This window comes from Neoarius graeffei, chromosome 18 (assembly GCF_027579695.1).
Source record: "Neoarius graeffei isolate fNeoGra1 chromosome 18, fNeoGra1.pri, whole genome shotgun sequence".
Taxonomy (NCBI): domain Eukaryota; kingdom Metazoa; phylum Chordata; class Actinopteri; order Siluriformes; family Ariidae; genus Neoarius; species Neoarius graeffei.
Window position 1 is genome coordinate 48,012,940 of NC_083586.1, and position 21,137 is coordinate 48,034,076.

The window sequence follows — 21,137 nt, forward strand, 5'->3', positions numbered from 1 at the left end:
TATTTTAGTTTTTCCGTTGTCTTGACAACTGAAACGTCATCGTTCCTGGAGGAACCATTTTCAAGGGGTCAGTCACCAAAGGGTTAAATGGTACACTATGCACGCACATTTCTGGATAAAGGATACTGTACATACTAAAAAGGTACAAAAGGTGTATGCTTGAGGGTACCATCCCAGTGACATGGAAAGGTAGCATGTAGTACCCTATTTTCTGAATGTGTAGACTGCTGCTGAATCAATCGGACTGCTGTATCAGGAGGCAAACATTTTGGGTGACACGGACTTCCATTCTTTATCTATATTAGCCTCCTGCACAAAACTAAGAAACATGGCGAACGAAAGTTGTGCAAATTAATGTTTTTTGCTAATTATTCCCATGAGTGTAAAATTCTTCAAAACACCACATTAGTCCAGGACTATATCTAAATAGGAGTCTTTTAGGTCTCGCTTTCCTTTTAAGACTCTTCAAATCACATTGCATTCACATCATCAGCATTGCCACCACGTGGGCTCGTTAATAAGACTGTGCAGTGCTGAAGGTTGTAGAGGGACGCTGAGGCCAGAGAACGCGAGCCCTGAGAGAACACTGCGCTGTCTTTCACCACCATCTTGGCTCTATTCTGTTGAAGTCGGTAGGAAATCACAACGACAGCTTCAGTGGCTTCTCGCCACCCAACTGCAATTTCAGAGGAAGTGACAGCACAAGCTCCTGAGAGTACTTTACTTTTCCAGTGTCCATGTGTTGTGTTTTCCAGTCGCTCCAGCTACGTTTCCGTCTCCCCCGCCCTCCCCTGAGACACTCAGCCTCAGTGCTGGAGCAGGAAGTTGGTGGCCATGTTGATGTCATTGTTGGATGCTCGGAGAGCTTCCTGAGCATCCACTCTGGAGAAACCCATCTCCATCAGCCTCGCTACCTGGACACCAAGAGAATTGAAGCAGAGTTTAGGAAGAGTTTTGATATTGAAGATGCAAGAGAAAGTATTTTGTTGATTATTATTTTTTGTTTGCCCTCCACTTGACCAGATTTGCTCAGAATAAAACCACACACAACATTTATGCCCACAAATAAATGATCCCGACTCTGGGAACATCGTCGCTCTCAGAAGTTTTTGCAAACTCTAGTGCTAGTCATGCAGATTACAGTGTGATACAGAAGCTCTCTGTAGTGGGTTTAGGTCTCCCCCCCCCCTTCTGTCCTATACACTACAGTCTTGATTCTTGTTTTCTTAGTTCGTCATTTTGAGAGCTGAGTCATTGCTAAGTGTTTTTTTTTTTTAAAAACTTTTCTTCATCGATGAACAAAATCATACAATTCCAAAATGGACACCGAGTGCACCGTTTACACTAATGGCACTATGCAAACCTGCTCAGTTACCCCAAAATACAACAAAAGCAGTTTCTCTCAATCATTTAACTCCAATATAAAAATCAGCACATCTTGTGATCATCAGGAGGGACGATTCAGCCTTGAAATCAGCCAAATTGTCTTCTGTTCTATAAAGGGACTGCAAAAAGTTCTAGGCCTCACCTGGAAACAAGGGGTATAACTCCCATTTTTGTTGTTAGCTGTCCATCACTAGCGATGACTGCTTCATTAGGACATGCAGAAACGCAGATGGGCCATGAGGCCTGCACCAGAGCGACAGAGTCATCTGCAGCGGTGGCATGAACGGCCTGATTGAGCTGCTATGGAATGTCTGGTTTCGTGAGCACTTGTATACTATTCTTCTTTCCTAATGAAGCACTTTGCACAGTAACGTAAGACAAACAAACAGTGTCGTGTCCCCATCGTGTGGTCTCTCTGGACCTCCAAACCTGACACCAAGTGGTGCACAAAAATGCCACAGACCTGACGGGTATGGAAGTTGCCCCGCAGTGACGACTGACTTGCCGAGTGATGCCATCTGTTGGCCATTTGAGTGTCTCTTCCGCATGCCATCTGGTGGTGTCCCATTGACCCTGTTGGGTTCATCTGCCACACTGCACCAAAAAGCACTCCATTTTGTAACTCCCATTTTGGGGCATAACTATACTATAAAGCCTTACATCACTGTCCACAAAAGCTCAGAACTGCGACAACTGAAAGAAGCGATCAAAGAAAAAAAGGAGAAGAACACTTTCGAGCTAGTGTGCTGTTTCTCCAGGACAATGTACCCGTCCACACAGCACAGGTGGCAGCCAAATGTGGCTTTGAACTGTTACCCCATGCACCTTACTCACCCGACCTGGCACCATCTGACTATCAGTTTCCCAAACTGAAATCTCACTCGTGTGGTCACCAGAGTGACGATGAAGTCATTCATGCTGTTGAGGAGGATCTGGAGGCTCAAGATGTGACCTTTTTCTTCAAAGGGATCGCGAAACTCAGTGGACCAAGCGCATTGAAGTTAAAGGAGGCCATGTTGAAAAATAACGCAAGAATAATCTTTCTCCTGTGATGGTTTCTGGGGGAGGCCAAGAACTTTTTGAAATCCCCTCGTATATGAATACGATCAAGCCTCTCACTTTCCTCTAATTTACTCAAATGCTGGTGTTTATTTTTGAGCTCAGGATGAGCAGCAGCAGTTCACGATTCATTACTCACTCGACTATGACTCAAGACTTTTCTCTTAACATCATTTCGTAACATGCATGCAAAACATGAGACGTGAAAAATTGGAAGGGCTGAAATCGTGAATGTATCAAGTTATATTCTGTACTCGCACGTAGACACTAAGTCAAATATGTAAGCAATTCTGAGAAACCGTTAGATGGAAATCAGACTTTGAGGGAAACACCTCCGCTATCTTTCACACATGCCAGACATCATTAATTTTGAAATACTTGGTCTTTTTTGTTTTTAATACACAACACTCGGCCAGAACGTTAAGGTAGCACTGAGGTATGATATACATGTGCATTTCCCTTTTCCTCTGATACAGAGCACTTGGAGTACGTGGGATTATTATCTTTCCTGAAGATGTATTTCCAGTGCAGAACCCAGTCTAGAGAAAACCAATCCACACACCAGTTTATCATATAAACCAGACAGGATGCTAGGTTTCAGTTTTGATATTCAGATGAACATCAGCAAGCATTTGTGTTATCTTGTTCTGAAATTGACTCAAAGTAAAATGTACAGCAAGACCAGTGTGACATACGTGTCAGAAACTTTGTGCAATACTTCTGCACTCTGGGTCAAAGTATTACATATAATTATTCTACAAGTATTATGTAGTATAATACTAAATTATTATACATACAAGACACTTTTTCGGTGGAGTAAAAACATTGTGTTCTATTCCCTTCTAGTGGGTTTCATTCATTTGGTTCGATAGCATGCAATATTGTTAGCATATCGCTTATTCTGTGTATTACATCACTCTATCCAATGGAGAATGAGCGTGCAATTTTGGTACAATATTGCACGTTGTCAAGCCAACACAATGTCACATGTCGGCGCTCATACTAATATCCAATGACAAAACTTTTTTGCTGTGCATGCACAGAACCATTTCTTTGTCTGCTGGAAAAGAGAGAAACACTAGGATAATGCAGTGCTACTGCTAGAATTAGCTATGCTATAATCAAGCACAAAATAAATAACCTGAAAACCGAAACTAAAGACACACTGAACACCTGAAAGGCTACTAAAACTTCATTAGATATTTTTCAATCATATTTACAAGTAAAAAACATACCAACAGACATCGAAAAACTGGAAAAGAGACATGTCGGAGATGTAAAACTTCTGTGCTAGCGAGTGACTGACAATTTGTAAACAAACATGGCCGCGAGGTTTGCTTCATTAAATATGGAAGATTTTGAGAGAATTTTGGGTGCCAGGTCGCTCCGTTATGTGTAGTTATTGATGTTTTTAAAAGTAATTCAGTAAATGACATCAGGAAACGAATACTTAAGTACAAGTGAAAAATACTGTGGCGAGCGTGTGGGGAAGAAGAGTCTGGAGACAGAAATCTTAGTTTCTCGGTCGTTAGCCTGTGCTACTTGCTCTTGATAACACTGGCTTGATTGCTTTATTAGTATTTGCTAACACTACTGATGAATGCTACGCTGGCTGGAAGGTGACTTCACTGCTGTGCTGACGGCGCCGACTTGTGGGTAAGCTAGCGTTGGCCTTCGAGAATGCTGATATGAAGCGAGCATGTATGTATAATAATAATAATAATAATAATAATCCACCTATTATCTGTAGCCATTTATCCTGTTTAGGGTTGTGGGCAAGCTGGAGCCTATCCCAGCTGACTATGGGTGAAAGGTGGGGTACACCCTGGACAAGTCGCCAGATCGTCGCAGGGCTGACACACAGAGACAACCATTTCACACCTACGGTCAATTTAGAGCCACCAATTAGCCTAACCTGCATGTCTTTGGACTGTGGGGGAAACCGGAGCACCCGGAGGAAACCCACGTGGACACGGGGAGAACATGCAAACTCTGCACAGAAAGGCCCTCGCCGGCCACGGGGCTCGAACCCAGACCTTCTTGCTTAATAATAATAATAATAATAATAATAATCTTTTTTCATGGTACACTACCGTTCAAAAGTTTGGGGTCACTTTGAAATGTCCTTATTTTTGAAAGAAAAGCACTGTTCTTTTCAATGAAGATCACTTTAAACTAATCAGAAATCCACTCTATACATTGCTAATGTGGTAAATGACTATTCTAGCTGCAAATGTCTGGTTTTTGGTGCAATATCTCCATAGGTGTATAGAGGCCCATTTCCAGCAACTCTCACTCCAGTGTTCTAATGGTACAATGTGTTTGCTCATTGCCTCAGAAGGCTAATGGATGATTAGAAAACCCTTGTACAATCATGTTAGCACAGCTGAAAACAGTTGAGCTCTTTAGAGAAGCTATAAAACTGACCTTCCTTTGAGCAGATTGAGTTTCTGGAGCATCACATTTGTGGGGTCGATTAAATGCTCAAAATGGCCAGAAAAATGTCTTGACTATATTTTCTATTCATTTTACAACTTATGGTGGGAAATAAAAGTGTGACTTTTCATGGAAAAGTCCCCAAACTTTTGAACGGTAGTGTATATCAGATGTATTCCATTCAGTTAGCATGATATACGGGTCGAAGACGAGTTCAACATCTGATATACCACTCAACACCAGCCAATATTATTTAATTTAATAATACAACTATTATTATGTAGTATATGTATGTAGTATGTAACCAAGTATTACATATTTGTTTGATAAATGTCTTGATTGCTTTTTTCCTTCCTTTTGTAACCTACACAGCTTTATACCCTAATGTGGTTGAACTGTCAAATCATATCAAATGTTACTTAAAGTAAAATGTATAATATAGTGAAATTTCCTGTTCTAAGGTGCATTTATGGAAGGAGTCTCCAGTGTCAGCATTTGTAACAGCTACGATGTTTTTTGCTCCATTAGAGTTTTCAGGACATTATGGCCCTTTTCCACTACCCTTTTTCAGCTCACTTCAGCTCGCTTCAGCTCACTTCAGCCCGACACGGCTCGCGTTTCGACTACCAAAAACCAGCACGACTCAGCTCGTTTCAGCCCTGCTTAGCCCCTAAAACTCGCACCGTTTTGGAGTGGGGCTGAAGCGAGCCAAGCCGTGCCGAGTGAGGTTGGGGGCGTGAGCAGACACTCCCCTGTGCACTGATTGGTGAGGAGGAGTGTCCTCACATGCCCACACACGCCCCGCGAGCGCGCTGGGATCTGTAAACACCGCAAACCCGGAAGAAGAAGAATTACGAATTACGAGAATTTCTGAAGCCTTATGCGCCTCGCCTCATCTATACGCTCTTGCCAGTATCTGTTGGCGTTGTCGGTGACAACAAGCCACAGCACCAAGACCAGCAACACTAACGACTCCATGTCCTCCATGTTTATTGTTTACTATTCGGGTCGTGAGACTACCACTTAAAAGATCACTGAATCAGTGACATACAGAGCATCGTGGACGAGTTCGCGGAGCGCAAGGCTCGCCGTATGCCCTTCAAATAATGCGCGCAGTAGGCTATTGATGTTTTATTATGAGCCATGTACAGTATGTCACCTGTTTTTTTGTTTCTGAGTTACATGTTCGTTTGAAGGACTTAATGTACAAAATAACATAGTTGCACCCCGTAGTGTTGAAATTGGTAAACACAGTGCATTCAGTGAGGTTTGCACCGCCCTCCTTTTATTTCTGACTCTTCCTGTCACCGTTGCAACCTCTGAGCGCTCATTCGTATGCCCTTCAAATAATGTGCGCAGTATAGGCTATTGATGTTTTATTATGAGCCATGTACAGTATCCTAATGTTTTTTGTGTCTGAGTTACATGTTCGTTTGAAGGACTTCGTTTTTGTAGCCTAAAATGATGTTATGATAAGCTTTAATAAAGGGCCCGGTCATTTGCCCCGCCCCCGGCCCGGCTCTGACTTGTTCCGCCACTGTCACTGATGTCACTGTTTGCGCTGCTTAACGACATCACGTGACGACCACCCACTTTCGCTAACTCCACCCAATGTGTCCACCCACTTCCAGCCAGCACGGTTCAGCGCGGTTGTAGTCGAAATGCAACCCCAACAGCCCCGCTCAGCTCGACTCAGCTCGACTCGGCACGGCACAGCCGCGTTTGTAGTGGAAAAGCGGCATTAGAGTTTCTCTCTCTAACATAATAACAAGCTGAATTTTTGCCATAATAACTTCAACCGGGAGGGCTGGTGAAGAAACAATGGTTTATAGCTTCTGTAACATACATGATAACAGGAGCTAACTTGTCTTGTATGACAAGAAAGATTTAAAAAATGTGTTTGTGAATAAATAAAAACAACAATCAAAAAACTGCTATCGCTGTAGTAAAATTAGAATAAAAACTCTACACTGGGGTGGCGTTATTGTCGTTTAACAGTATGGACTGTCGTGTTATTTCTTATATGTAATAGAGTAAATCGTCGCAAAAGCAGCACATCGCTCTTCAGTCCTCGCTCTACCGCTCCTGTGGTGATGAAAAGATGACAGCGTTTCAGCACAACTGTTCTGGACAGCTAAAAGCATCATGGCTACCGGCGTGGCTTGCTGAGCACACACAGCTGGAGTGGTAGAATTCATAATCGGCGCCTCAATCAACCCTCCTCGAGCAGCCGATCATTTCAGAGCATAGTGAAGCTCACTCTCTTTGATCAGGACACCTCGCCGACACCGAGGACGATGAGGAAGAAAGCAGAGAACCACGCAATCTCTGCGCCTTCACTGCCTCTGAAGGTTCACCGAAAGACCCAGCCACTCATCAGCTCTGGCCCTCCGGCACCTGCACAGATCTCATGCTTCACTTCCCCAACCTGTTTTCATTAAAGCGGTTAACCAGGAAAATGTGAAATTACCACGTTATGAAATGTCATCATTATACACTAATCCAAGATGTTCTAGATGAAATAAATTACATGGACTTCAGCTTAGGGCGGCACGGTGGTGTAGTGGTTAGTGCTGTCGCCTCACAGCAAGAAGGTCCGGGTTCGAGCCCCGTGGCCGGCGAGGGCCTTTCTGTGCGGAGTTTGCATGTTCTCTCCGTGTCCGCGTGGGTTTCCTCCGGGTGCTCCGGTTTCCCCCACAGTCCAAAGACATGCAGGTTAGGTTAACTGGTGACTCTAAATTGACCGTAGGTGTGAATGTGAGTGTGAATGGTTGTCTGTGTCTATGTGTCAGCCCTGTGATGACCTGGCGACTTGTCCAGGGTGTACCCCGCCTTTCGCCCGTAGTCAGCTGGGATAGGCTCCAGCTTGCCTGCGACCCTGTAGAACAGGATAAAGCGGCTACAGATAATGAGATGAGATGAGATGAGACTTTAGCTTAAAAAACATGTTAAAAGTTGTAACATCAATCTGTTGGGTCATTTCCCAGAGCGCAGCCATACTGGATCAGCCAGATACATGGATGTATTAGGAGATGAAAATGAGCATGGCGCTGTGTGATGTAGGATTCCGCACGTCATCCTCATTCTGTCCTGGATCCAGGACATTTGGCCTGAGTGGCTTCAAGTAAAGCGAGAAAACTTTACTCCTGGAAAAAGCAGCAAATTGTGCAGTGAGCATTTTACAGAAGATTGTTTTATGGAGGATTTTTATGGGGGAAAAGAAATAAAATAAAAATCACTGGGAAGAAGTGAGACGCTGCAGAAACGACAGCTGAAATCAGATGCGACCTCGACTTTGTTTCGCCACAAAACACCAACAGCATCCTCTCTCATGTGTCAAACAGATGGAAGATAAGCAGGTAAATACATTTTTAAATAAACAGGCAATAAACTAGCCACCAATTTATTTTGATTCCTTTTCTAATACTGCATTGCCATAATTTTTGTGGAGAAATGCAAGCAAATTGACTATTATACTAAAGTCTAGCTGTCACAACAGAAGGACTCTTGAGCTGACTCACACATGCCATGAATGACACACACCTGCATGGGATTAAGATGCAATCAGCACGCCTAAATAAGGACTCACAATGCAGACTTACTTTGTAAAGTACTGTTGTTGTTGTTTTGACGCATTACCGAGCCTTGTTTACTGACTGATTTTCTGTTGCCGGTTCCTCATTTTTGACCCTGCTTCCGTCTACGATATTCTGTTTGTGCCTCGCTTGAACTTTTGCCCGTTTAACCGTTCACAAGATACGTCTGCTGATTTGGACCGTTTGCCTATTTGCACTTTTATTTATAACAAAGATCTCCTGCACTTACATCCGTCTCCAACTGTCCCTGACAGAAAGCTTCACCCCACTGACACTAGTACAGCATGCACATTTATACCTCCGCTGTTCTTACGGAAAATAACATCACACACGATAGAGTTATGGCGTCCTCCCTGACCAAAAAAAAAAGTCCCATTTATTTTCAATCACTTTAGTGGTTATATCGTTAAGAACAAATTCAAAATGCAGCTTTTTTAATATAAAGGACAGACCTAAAAACCGACTTTTAGCTCAACTTTATTTGCGAGATATTTTCTTTAAAAACGTAAAAGCTTTTGCACCAAATCTCTGGCTGCGTGTCTGTATTCTCCCCTGCCACCGCAGTGAGTACCATACCGTATAATGTACAAGACAAGATGCTGCTGTCAGATTGATTTTAAACACAGGTATTCATTTATTCATGATTTTCAATGTTGTTTAAAGTAGCAGTTTGTGATATTTAGAGTCCTTTGGTGTCTGTAAGGTGATCTGAAATTGCAAAAACACTGTCAAGTCTTCTCCTTTTCCCCACAACTAACCCTACCTCTTGCTTCTGAAGCGATGATTATGGCTCAACAGGAAATTGGGCAGGGCTGAGCGACAAATGTGGGCAGAGCTAATTTTTGGGACAGGGGAAAAAAAAAAAAAAGAAGTATACCAGAGACCTTGAGAGCCAGTTCCACTTTATGGCCTGAAGATCTGTGGTGCAAGAATGTCCAATTCTGTCATACTAAATTACTAACCTTCTTTAGCGCAGCAATATATTTACTTCGATATAACTATTCTACTGACTGCGCTTGTGAGACCGTGTGCGTTTGCCTCCTGACCTGTTCCTCAGCCACTGGTGCGTCCACTGAGTGCGGCTGCATGCGATTCATATTCTGACCTCTGTGTCGTAAACCTGGAAAGAATCGGTTGAGGAGTCCGCCCTGGGGTGGAGAGGAAAAAACAAACATTTAGAACAGATTGTAAATTAACTTCACAGAAAGACGAGTCATCGCATGTCAGATCGTATCATTTAGTGCCAAGTGTGTCAAAAGCATGAATACGTCCTTCCCTTTTTTATAGAGCCCAAATAGGAAGTATTGAAAAAAAGACAGTATCTGGGGTAAAATATCAAGTTCCAGAAAAGTGGCCTTAGAAAGAGAAATAGGAAGAGGATTAAGGTCTCATCTCATCTCATTATCTCTAGCCGCTTTATCCTGTTCTACAGGGTCGCAGGCAAGCTGGAGCCTATCCCTACTGACTACGGGCGAAAGGCGGGGTACACCCTGGACAAGTCGCCAGGTCATCACAGGGCTGACACATAGACACAGACAACCATTCACACTCACATTCACACCTACGGTCAATTTAGAGTCACCAGTTAACCTAACCTGCATGTCTTTGGACTGTGGGGGAAACCGGAGCACCCGGAGGAAACCCACACGGACACGGGGAGAACATGCAAACTCCGTACAGAAAGGCCCTCGCCGGCCACGGGGCTCGAACCCGGACCTTCTTGCTGTGAGGTGACAGCGCTAACCACTACACCACCGTGCCGCCACGAGGATTAAGGTAAAAGGGTAAAATGAAAAATGTTGGATAGCATTAGACAGAAAGAAACGTCAGACAATCTCGAGCAAGAGCCCGAATTCCTCTTCTCTTTGCCTGGATTATATTCTACACTATTTTTCAGAGGAAAAAAAAAGGTGACACAATGCAAGTAACAGAATGAAGTGAGGCTAAAACTGGCGTCTTTTGTTCGATCCCTTCACATACAGCATACATATACCCTCAGCAACTGCTTTATTGAGAACATTTGGACATTTATGCAAATACCCAATCAGCCACATTACAGGCAGTTAGCAGACAACGTACAACACACACAGCCTGGGAACCAGTAGGGGGTTAGGTGCCTTGCTCAAGGGCACTTCAGCCACTGATTTTCCTGCTGGTCCAGGGAATAGAACCAGCAACCCTTTGGGCCCTAAGGCTGCTTCTCCAACCTTTAGGCCATGGCTGCCCCAATCAGCAGTACAAATACACATACAGGTCAAAAGCTTCAGTTCACATTAAACATCAGAACAGGGAATAAAATCTGATCTCGGGTGACTTTGGTTGTTCATGCTTTTGTTCTGGTGGTACGGTGGTGTAGTGGTTAGCACTGTCGCCTCACAGCAAGAAGGTTCTGGGTTTGAGCCCAGTGGCTGATGGGGGTCTTTCTGTGTGGAGTTTGCACGCTTCTTCTCGTGTCTGCGTGGGTTTCCTCCGGTTTCCCCCACAGTCCAAAGACATGCAGGTTAGGCTAATTGTTGGCTCTAAATTGACCGTAGGTGTGCATGCGAGTTTGTCTCCATGCGTCAGCCCTGTGATGATCTGGCGACTTGTCCAGGGTGTATCCCGCCTCTCGCACATGGTCAGCTGGGATAGACTTCAGCTTGGACGGATGGCTCGGTTGTTTGTGTTTGATGGACTGGTTTGAGCTCTTCACAAGTCTCATGGGATTTTCATGCACAAGAGTCTCTAGAGCTTACACAGGAAGGTGCAAAAACATTCAGTGAGCATCAGTTCCGCACACAGAAGCGCTTTGTTAGCAGTCACCAATTCAAATTAGCACTCTTAACCACGTTGAGCAGAAAAGCATCTCAGAACACATCAAACTTTACTATATTACTTTATACCCTTGTTATTAATTACTTCACATAATCTCGTTTTTACATTTTTTTTTTTTAAATTCATGTTTAGGTAATGTTGCTAGAGGACTTGTGGAATAAGAATTTCATTGTACTGTGCGGCACGGTCTCCAGTACATACATACGACAAAGTTGAATTGAATCAGACCTGATGGGCTACAACAGAAGACGACCACATTGGGTTCTGCTCCTGTCAGCCAAGAACAAGAACCTGGGGCTATCATTGGAACTCCCCAAAACCATACAGCTGAAGATTTTCTACATGGATATGGACGGTTTACATGAATAAGCAAGTATATAGGTGTTCCTAGTAAAATGGCTGACCTGTGAAAATGGAGGGCCTGTTTAGTTTCCACTCTACATCTCGAAAGAGGAACAGCCACACTAAAAGTACACACATTTTGTACCCGAGTGTCTGCTGTCGAGTAATGATCTGCATTTTCCATGAGCACAGCCTGAATTTAGACACCCTCCTACTATATCCGTCCTCAACAATAATTCATGAACTTAATGTATTACAGTCAAGCAGGGGAAAAAGAGGAGGTGGAGGAAAAAAAAACAACAACTGCCCACCACTTAAAAACATTTAAATCTCTAGTGACGGAGAATTAAGTTATAAGTCTGTGAAAATTAATATCCATACCATTCTTCAAAATTTCAATAATATTTACATATTCAAAGGCGCGGCACGGTGGTGTAGTGGTTAGCGCTGTCGCCTCACAGCAAGAAGGTCCGAGTTCGAGCCCCGTGGCCGGCGAGGGCCTTTCTGTGCGGAGTTTGCATGTTCTCCCCGTGTCCGCGTGGGTTTCCTCCGGGTGCTCCGGTTTCCCCCACAGTCCAAAGACATCCAGGTTAGGTTAACTGGTGACTCTAAATTGACCGTAGGTGTGAACGTGAGTGTGAATGGTTGTCTGTGTCTATGTGTCAGCCCTGTGATGACCTGGCGACTTGTCCAGGGTGTACCCCGCCTTTCGCCCGTAGTCAGCTGGGATAGGCTCCAGCTTGCCTGCGACCCTGTAGAACAGGATAAAGCGGCTAGAGATAATGAGATGAGATGAGATATTCAAAGGCAAAAATCCAAAAACGTTTCCACATCATGTAACCGTGGTACACTGAGGGCGTGGTTGAGCGTCAGATCAGAGCCTAACCCCAGTCTGATTACGGGCAGTTTATTTATGTGTAATTTGTGTGTGCTTTCAGGAGAAGCCTGTAACCAGAGAGAGTTGAACAGCACAGAGCTGTGCGAGTGGGTGCGTGAGAGAGCGAGAGTGTGAAGTAAACTGGCTGAGAAGTGAAAGTGTTTAGAAATAAAAGTGCACCATTATGAGTCATCTCCAGACTGCTTCCCATCTCCTCATTTCCACAACATGAACCAACACATTTTACAATAAAACCAGAAAAAAGCCCAACAGCGTCTGTACTTCCTCCGCAAACTGAGGAGAGCAGGAGCCCCGGCCCCGATCATGCACACCTTCTACAGAGGCATCATCGAGAACATCCTGACCAGCTGCATCACCGTGTGGTACGGCGCCTGCACCGTGTCCTGCTGCAAGACTCTGCAGCGCATCGTGAGAGCAGCTGAGAGGATCATTGGTGTCTCTCTCCCTTCTCTAACGGATATTTATAACTCCCGCCTCACCCACAAAGCCATCAGGATTGCAGGTGACCCCACCCACCCATCTCACAGTCTCTTCAGCCTGCTGCCGTCGGGGAGGAGACTGCGGAGTCTCCGGGCCAAAACCAGCAGGCTCAAGGACAGTTTCTTTCACCAGGAGGTCAGGAGGCTCAACTCCCTCCCTGTTCTGCCCCTCCTCCCCCCTCTGCCCCCTGCCACAGATTCTGCTCGCACACCCCCCTTCAGCATCTGACATGTCATCCTCACAGTCCACCCCCCCCAACACACACACATCTCATCGTTCATTAACACACTGATCTCAGGGACCGCACATCTCACTTTACCTCGCTCATTTGCACTATTCCGCACTACCTCATCTTAACAGCTGCTAGTTTGTTTATACTGCTATTTCATGTTTACCTGCTATACCTCAAGTGCCCTTGACTGTATGGTTATTTGAACCAATTTGTGTGCGCGTATATTATATATATATATATATATATATATATATATATATATATATATATATATATATCTCAGAGATATATATATATATATATATATATATATATATATATATATATATATATAATTATACACACACACACACACACAGTGGTGCTTTAAAGTTTGTGAACCCTTTAGAATTTTCTATATTTCTGCATAAATATGACCTAAAACATCATCAGATTTTCAGAGTCCTAAAAGTAGATAAAGAGAACCCAGTTAAACAAATGAGACAAAAAATATTGTACTTGGTCATTTATTTATTGAAGAAAATGATCCAATATTGCATATCTGTGAGTGGCAAAAGTATGTGAACCTTTGCTTTCAATATCTGGTGTGACCCCCTTGTGCAGCAATAACTGCAACTAAACGTTTGCGGTAACTGTTGATCAGTCCTGCACACCGGCTTGGAGGAATTTTAGCCCATTCCTCCGTACAGAACAGCTTCAACTCTGGGATGTTGGTGGGTTTCCTCACATGAACTGTTGCTTCAGGTCCTTCCACAACATTTCGAATGGATTAAGATCAGGGCTTTGACTTGGCCATTCCAAAACATTAACTTTATTCTTCTTTAACCATTCTTTGGTAGAACGACTTGTGTGCTTAGGGTTGTTGTCTTGCTGCATGAACCACCTTCTTTTGAGATTCAGTTCATGGACAGATGTCCTGACATTTTCCTTGAGAATTCGCTGGTATAATTCAGAATTCATTGTTCCATCAACGATGGCAAGCCATCCTGGACCAGATGCAGCAAAACAAGTCCAAACCATGATACTACCACCACCATGTTTCACAGATGGGATAAGGTTCTTATGCTGGAATGCAGTGTTTTCCTTTCTCCAAACATAACACTTCTCATTTAAACCAAATATTCTATTTTCGTCTCATCCATCCACAAAACATTTTTCCAATAGCCTTCTGGATTGTTCACGTGATCTTTAGCAAACTGCAGACGAGCAGCAATATTCTTTTTGGAGAGCAGTGGCTTTCTCCTTGCAACCCTGCCATGCACACCATTGTTGTTCAGTATTCTCCTGATGGTGTACTCATGAACATTAACATTAGCCAATGTGAGAGAGGCCTTCAGTTGCTTAGAAGTTACCCTGGGGTCCTTTATGAACTCGGCGACTATTAGATGCCTTGCTCTTGGAGTGATCTTTGTTGGTCGACCACTCCTGGGGAGGGTAACAATGGTCTTGAATTTCCTCCATTTGTATACAGTCTGTCTGACTGTGGATTGGTGGAGTCCAAACTCTTTAGAGATGGTTTTTTTCACCTTTTCCAGCCTGATGAGCATCAATAATGCTTTTTCTGAGGTCCTCAGAAATCTCCTTTGTTCGTGCCATGATACACTTCCACAAACGTGTTGTGAAGCTCAGACTTTGATAGATCCCTGTTCTTTAAATAAAACAGGGCGCCCACTCACACCTGATTGTCATCCCGTTGATTGAAAACACCTGACTCTAATTTCACCTTCAAATTAACTGCTAATCCTAGAGGTTCACATACTTTTGCCACTCACAGATATGTAATATTGGATCATTTTCCTCAATAAATAAGTGGCCAAGTATAATATTTTTGTTTCATTTGTTTAACTGGGTTCTCTTTATCTACTGTTAGGACTTGTGTGAAAATCCGTTGATGTTTTAGGTCATATTTATGCAGAAATATAGAAAATTCTAAAGGGTTCACAAACTTTCAAGCACCACTGTGTGTGTGTATATATATATATATATATATATATATATATATATATATATATATATGAGTGTTTTAGTCTACATCTAGTTCATATCTAGAGTGTTTATACTGTTATATTGTCTGAGTGTTTAGTCTGTGTCTAATTCTTATCTAGTGTTTACACTGTTTACATTGTCTGGAGTGTTTAGTCCATGTCTAGTTCCTATTTAGAGTGTTTATATTGTTTGTTTTTCTCAATTATTCTATTTTTATTTATTGCATTGCCTGTTTGCACCGTGGGTCAGAGAGGACTGATATTTCATCTGTGCTGTATGTCGAGCATGTATAGCATATTTGACAATAAAGTTGACTTGAACTTGAAATATTTTGGCTCAATGACATTTATCTTGCTGTATGAAAATAAACTCTTACATAAATCCATGGACTTCGTGCATCCATCCTTCAGTGATGTTCTATTGAACATTAAGTGCACTACATGTATCCTACAATGCCATTATTTTATAACCTCGTTAGTAGTCGTTAAAGGTAATTGAGCCTTGTTTATCAAGCAGGATACAAATGGATTTACCGTACTTGTAAATCTATAAGAGCACTTACAGAACAGAAATGTGGTATTCACAAAAATCTTGTAATTTCATAAAAATGTTCGTAACCTACCTGTGCTCCTGAGTGTGTGTAAATTTACACATTAGAAGACTAATGAACGTAAACTCGACAGTTCGGCTTAAAATCCTATCATTTGTGAGGAATTTTACATAGATAAAATGCAACCAGGACGTAGTAGCTCATCTGGCCTGGCATCAAAACAACCATGACTACCAGATCAAACCTCACAAGAGAAGGCCACCCACCAAAACTCACAGACTGGGCAAGGAGGGCATTAATCAGAGATATAAAGATACCAAAGATAACACTGAAGGAGCTGCAAAGATCCACAGCGGAGATGGGAGTATCTGTCCATAGGACCACTTTAAGCTGTACACTCCACAGAGTGGGGCTTTATTTAAGAGTGGCCAGAAAAAAAAAGTCATTACTTTAGAAAACGCTTTTGGAGTTTGCCCAACAACATGTGGCAGACTCCCCAAACACGTGGAAGATGATTCTCTGGTCAAATGAGACTAAAATTGAGCTTTTTGGCCATCATGGGAAATGCCATGTGTGGCACAAACCCAGCACCCTGAGAACACCATTCCTACAGTGAAGCATGGTGGTGGCAGCATTATGCTGTGGGGATGTTTTTCATCTGCAGGGACAGGAAAGCTGGTCAGGACTGAAGGAAAGATGGATGGCACTAAATACAGGCAATTCTAGAGAAAAAACTGTTTGATTCAGTCAGAGGTTTGAGACTGGGATGAAGGTTCACGTTCCAGCAGGACAAATGACCCTAAACATACTGCTAAAGCTACACTGGAGTGGTTTAAAAGGGAAATATTTAAAATGCCTTGGAATGGCCTAATCAAAGCCCAGACCTCAATCCAATTGAGAATCTGTGGCATAACTTGAAGATTGCTGGACACCAACGCAACTTGGAGTTGGAACAGTTTTGCCTTGAGGACCGGGCAAAAATCCCAGTGGCTAGATGTGCTAAGCTAATAGAGAGACATACCCCAAGAGACTTGCAGCTGTAACTGCAGCAAAAGATGGTAGCGACATTTTGGGGGTGAATACCTATGCACACTCCAGATTTCTGTTTTTCTTTCCATCTAATTGTTTGTGTTACAATTAAAAAAAAACCCCACAATTTTCACCTTTAAAGTGGTAGGCATGTTGTGTAAATCAAATGGTGCTAACCCTCCAAAAATCTCTTTCAATTCTAGCTTGTAATGCGACAAAACAGGACAAAACACCAGGGGAGATGAATACTTTTGCAAGGCACTAATGTTGCCTAGAAATAACTGGTAAGCTAATCTCTCTCAGCAGCAAGCAAGCAAGCAAGCAAGCAAGCAAACAAACAAACAAACAAACAAACAAAACCACCCCCCCAAGATTACTGTTATAAAGAAGAAAGCTAGTCGCACAGAGACACAGGTATAAAATACAATATTTGAACAAATACAACAAGAAGCAGAGTCATCTATATCCCCGCCCTATGTACAAAGTTTCAAGATGATATGCGTCACATTTTTCAAGTTCTGCTGCAGGAAACCAACCCTACCTCTTTACACTGACGTCAGCAGCCCATGGCATAAGCCCACCAGACTTTTGGTCCAGGTGAGCTAAAAATTTAAATCTCACATTTCTTAGTATCAAAAGGCACATATACATTACTTAAAATCAACACATATACCAACTTTCAAGATCATACCACTCAGTTTTCAAGTTGTGCTCTTGAAACAAAACCTACCCCAAAGACTAACCTGAGAGACTAAGTCTGAAATTGTTTCCATGGAAACATGAAAAATTTTAATTTCTTAGCATCAAAAGGCACATCTACATCACCTTGTTAACATGTATACCAAGTTTCAAATCCATATCATGAATAGTTTTGGATACATGCTCCGGAAATGAACATTGCTCTTAGAAATCAAGTCAAAACCTATTTATGTAAAAACTTGAAAAACTTTTTTTTTTTAAATCCAAAATAGCAAAAGGCACCAGTTCACATGTTGCTTGATATGAATACAAAGTTTCATGAAGATATCTTCATTAGTTTTAAAGATATGGCCCGGAAACAAAAATGTGACCGGACGGATGGAACCCATTTCTATATCCCCTGCCAAACGAAGTTTGGGTGGGGGATGATAAAGGAAGCAAGCCAACATAAAATCTGTTACACTCTTAAATAAGATCCATTTCTATTAGACGCGAATCAAAAGAAATTTCACTTCTCCAATGGAGAAAGTCTTTACTGACCTTTGCTCTTCATCGTAGTTCTGTTAGATCTGCCTTGTAATTTATGGGCAATTGGTATTCAACAACATATAAATGTGAATATGAATAAAATCAGATTTTCTGAAACTTCTGTAACGCTGATGTAAATTTTAATTCTGTTTGACTTTCACAAACATTTACACACAACTTTACGAAAAGATTAATAAACGAGGCCAATTCCTAGCACAAAAATGTTAGCATGTATTTGGTCAACAAGATGCTTATCCTTTCCTCAAGCAACAGTATAAAAAATAATAAAAAAATATGCAAAATCCTAGAGTGAATGCTACTTAATAATAAGCAGCTCCTCCATCTTTTTAAAAAACCAAACTGCCTATAGAGGACTTTGATGTGACATCATCACAACTGTGGATTTGTTTACACGGCCATGTTGCCTGGCGCACGTTGTGTTTGCCAGTGACCAGCGCAAGTGCACACGAGCGATTGTAAGCCAAATTTAGTAAACAGCTACAGATAAACTTGTAGAAGTTACATCTAAAAAGAACAATGCCAGAGACCTGTAGTGCTTCTGGATGTAATAACAGATGTGGAGATAAGCTTGGTTTAACTTTTCACCACTTCCCAGCGAACCCAAAAAGACGAGAAAAATGGTGAGCTGCTGTTAAACAGTTAGACTGGGTGATAAAACATCCCCTGTGTGTGGAGAACACTTTATATCAAGTTAGCATGAAAGCTCTGTGCAACGTTAAAAGGTAGCTCTAGATGTAGGCTTTGGACATGATATATTTTATTAGACCCAAGGCTTGGCTCGACTAGCAGCATGTTTGTTATGTACTGATAATGTAGACTCAGCTAAACACCATAAAATATGCTAGCTCTAGGCCCTGGCTTGTTTATTACTGTTAGAAGTCCACATTTGAGCTTACCTTTGTCATAATGAGGTATTTTTCTTTACCGGGAATTTCCCATAACATTCCGGCACGAAACCTGCCTCGAAATATTGGTCGGCGTTTGTACTTTTGTATGCCTTTAGCATCTCCGGTGTATTTAGAAGTCCCAAATACTAAACAATTCAGGATGTCATAGTGTCCTAAATTTGGTAGCTGGTTTGCCAAACACTTTGAGTGGAATAAATACATTTGTGGGTAAATTAAGAAGCAGCAGCCTTTATTTGTGTCACATAAGCACAGCTAAAGTCCTCCTTTGCATTTAACACATCTGAAGTGGTGAAAGCGTGCGTGCGCGCACACAGACACAGTGTGCAGAATAAATAATAAATAGATACATTTTGGGGTAAATCATATGATCTGTGATGCCTGCATGTTTCAGCTTTTGGATGCAACAAATTTTTAATCATTTCAAAGAGATTGTACTGACTGCAGTTGTCTCGATTTTCATTATGCACCGTCACAGTGGCTTCTGTTTGTTTGTTTGTTTGCCCGGCAATATAGCGGATGTTTGTGAAAATCTGCAATGTCAGTCAAAGTCCTCTATAGTCCCACCCACTTGATTTTACTGGCTCACAAGTCTGACTTAAAGTGGCAGTTTTTAAATCTCATGCAGTTTCCTCAACAGGAAAAAAAAAAAAAAAAAAACCCAAAACATCATATTTGGATTCACTTATTTGGATAACATGAACATGAACAGGAACATGAACAGTTACACAAAGTTGTACATTGCAGCAGGTTTAGCAAATCAGTTACTGGATGAGAAAATTTCATCTGTGACTAAAATGTCCACAACTGCAACATATGCACATGTAGACAGGAAGTCACACGCTTCCTTTTGCATTGAAAGAACACAAAAACCATGCAATACAATCTCATTTCACAATCTCTCAAAACTGCCTCTTGTCAAAATTCTCATGGTATTGACACCTGAGCTTGCTTCCTGAAACCTGATCCAGGATCAGTTTCTACCCTACTGTATATACTGATGTTGGGCATTATATAAAATCAAGATACCAACACTGTACCAAATCTGGATAAAATGAACCCAAATCTTAAACTCATAGCCTCCTGATAAAGAGCCAAAGAACAATAGGTAGGTTTATGTAAAAGACAAAACACTGAGCAAATCTTTTATTTATCTTACACTGCAGATATACAGTTCCCTCCACAATTATTGGCACCCCTTATAAAGATTAGTAAAAAGGGTTTAAAACACAATACACCTTTTGGTGAAGTCGCTTCATCTCACACTAAAAAAATGAGGAAAAAAAATCCAATCCAACCTTTAATTGAAATCCCTCATCAAGAAATAATTATTTTCAGGGAAAAAAAAAAAAAAAAAAAACACACACATGTGCCACGATTACTGGCACCCCTAAATATTATATAGTGAACACAATGTAACTGAAGCATGTTTCCCATTTAAATTGTAGGAGTATTTTTGAGTTGGAGTGTGTGTAGGAACTTTCAAGCTGTAATCCATGACCTCCTGATTAACTGGGGAACAAATATGAAGTGACACAGAGGCCAAATTCCCTCAACATCAACATAGGCAATATAAGAGAATATAGAAACTAAATGAGAGAGAAGTGTGCTGACCTTCATAAGTCAATAAATAAATAAATAAATAAATAAAAACCAACCACCCCTACTCGCCTGAAAATGCCCTTTTTTCCTGTTAGGGCAATAAAAAAAAAAAAAGGGGACACCAACTGGACAAAACTCCAGGGATCATTGTTGGCGAATTACAAGTAAAAGTAAAAGCTTGGTGTTTCCAAGTCTCTAAAACCACCATCAGACTCCACCCTCCATACCAACAGATTATTTGGAAGGTTTCCCAGAGAGAGAGGAAAAAAAAAAAAAAAAAGTATTCTCTGTCAGTTAACCACAAACGTAAACACCTGAAGTTTGTGAAACGCTACTACAACTTTGACTGGAACCGTGTTCTCTGGTCTGATGGAACAAAAATGGAGCTTTTGGGCAATAAACACTCAAGGTGGGTTTGGTGTAAAAAGGATGGCTATAATGAAAAGAACCCGATCCCAACTGTAAAATATGGTGCAAGTTATGTGATGCTGTGGGATTGTTTTTCCTCCAAAAGCCCTGAAAACCTTGTTAGGGTTCTTGGCATCATGGACTCCATGAAATACGGTACCAGGAC

General features: G+C 41.9%; 1 protein-coding gene across 1 annotated transcript in view; it reads right to left on the reverse strand.

Moving 5' to 3' along the window:
- Window positions 1–266: 266 nt before the first annotated feature.
- Window positions 267–21,137, reverse strand: part of ubac2 (UBA domain containing 2) — an 83,183-nt gene continuing 62,312 nt past the window's right edge. The window contains exons 8-9 of the mRNA XM_060899540.1: window positions 9,524–9,625; window positions 267–914 (exon numbers count right to left, since the gene is read on the reverse strand). Coding sequence (XP_060755523.1) covers window positions 807–914; window positions 9,524–9,625 — 210 coding nt within the window. The 3' untranslated portion in view covers window positions 267–806. The remainder of the gene's footprint in view (window positions 915–9,523; window positions 9,626–21,137) is intronic.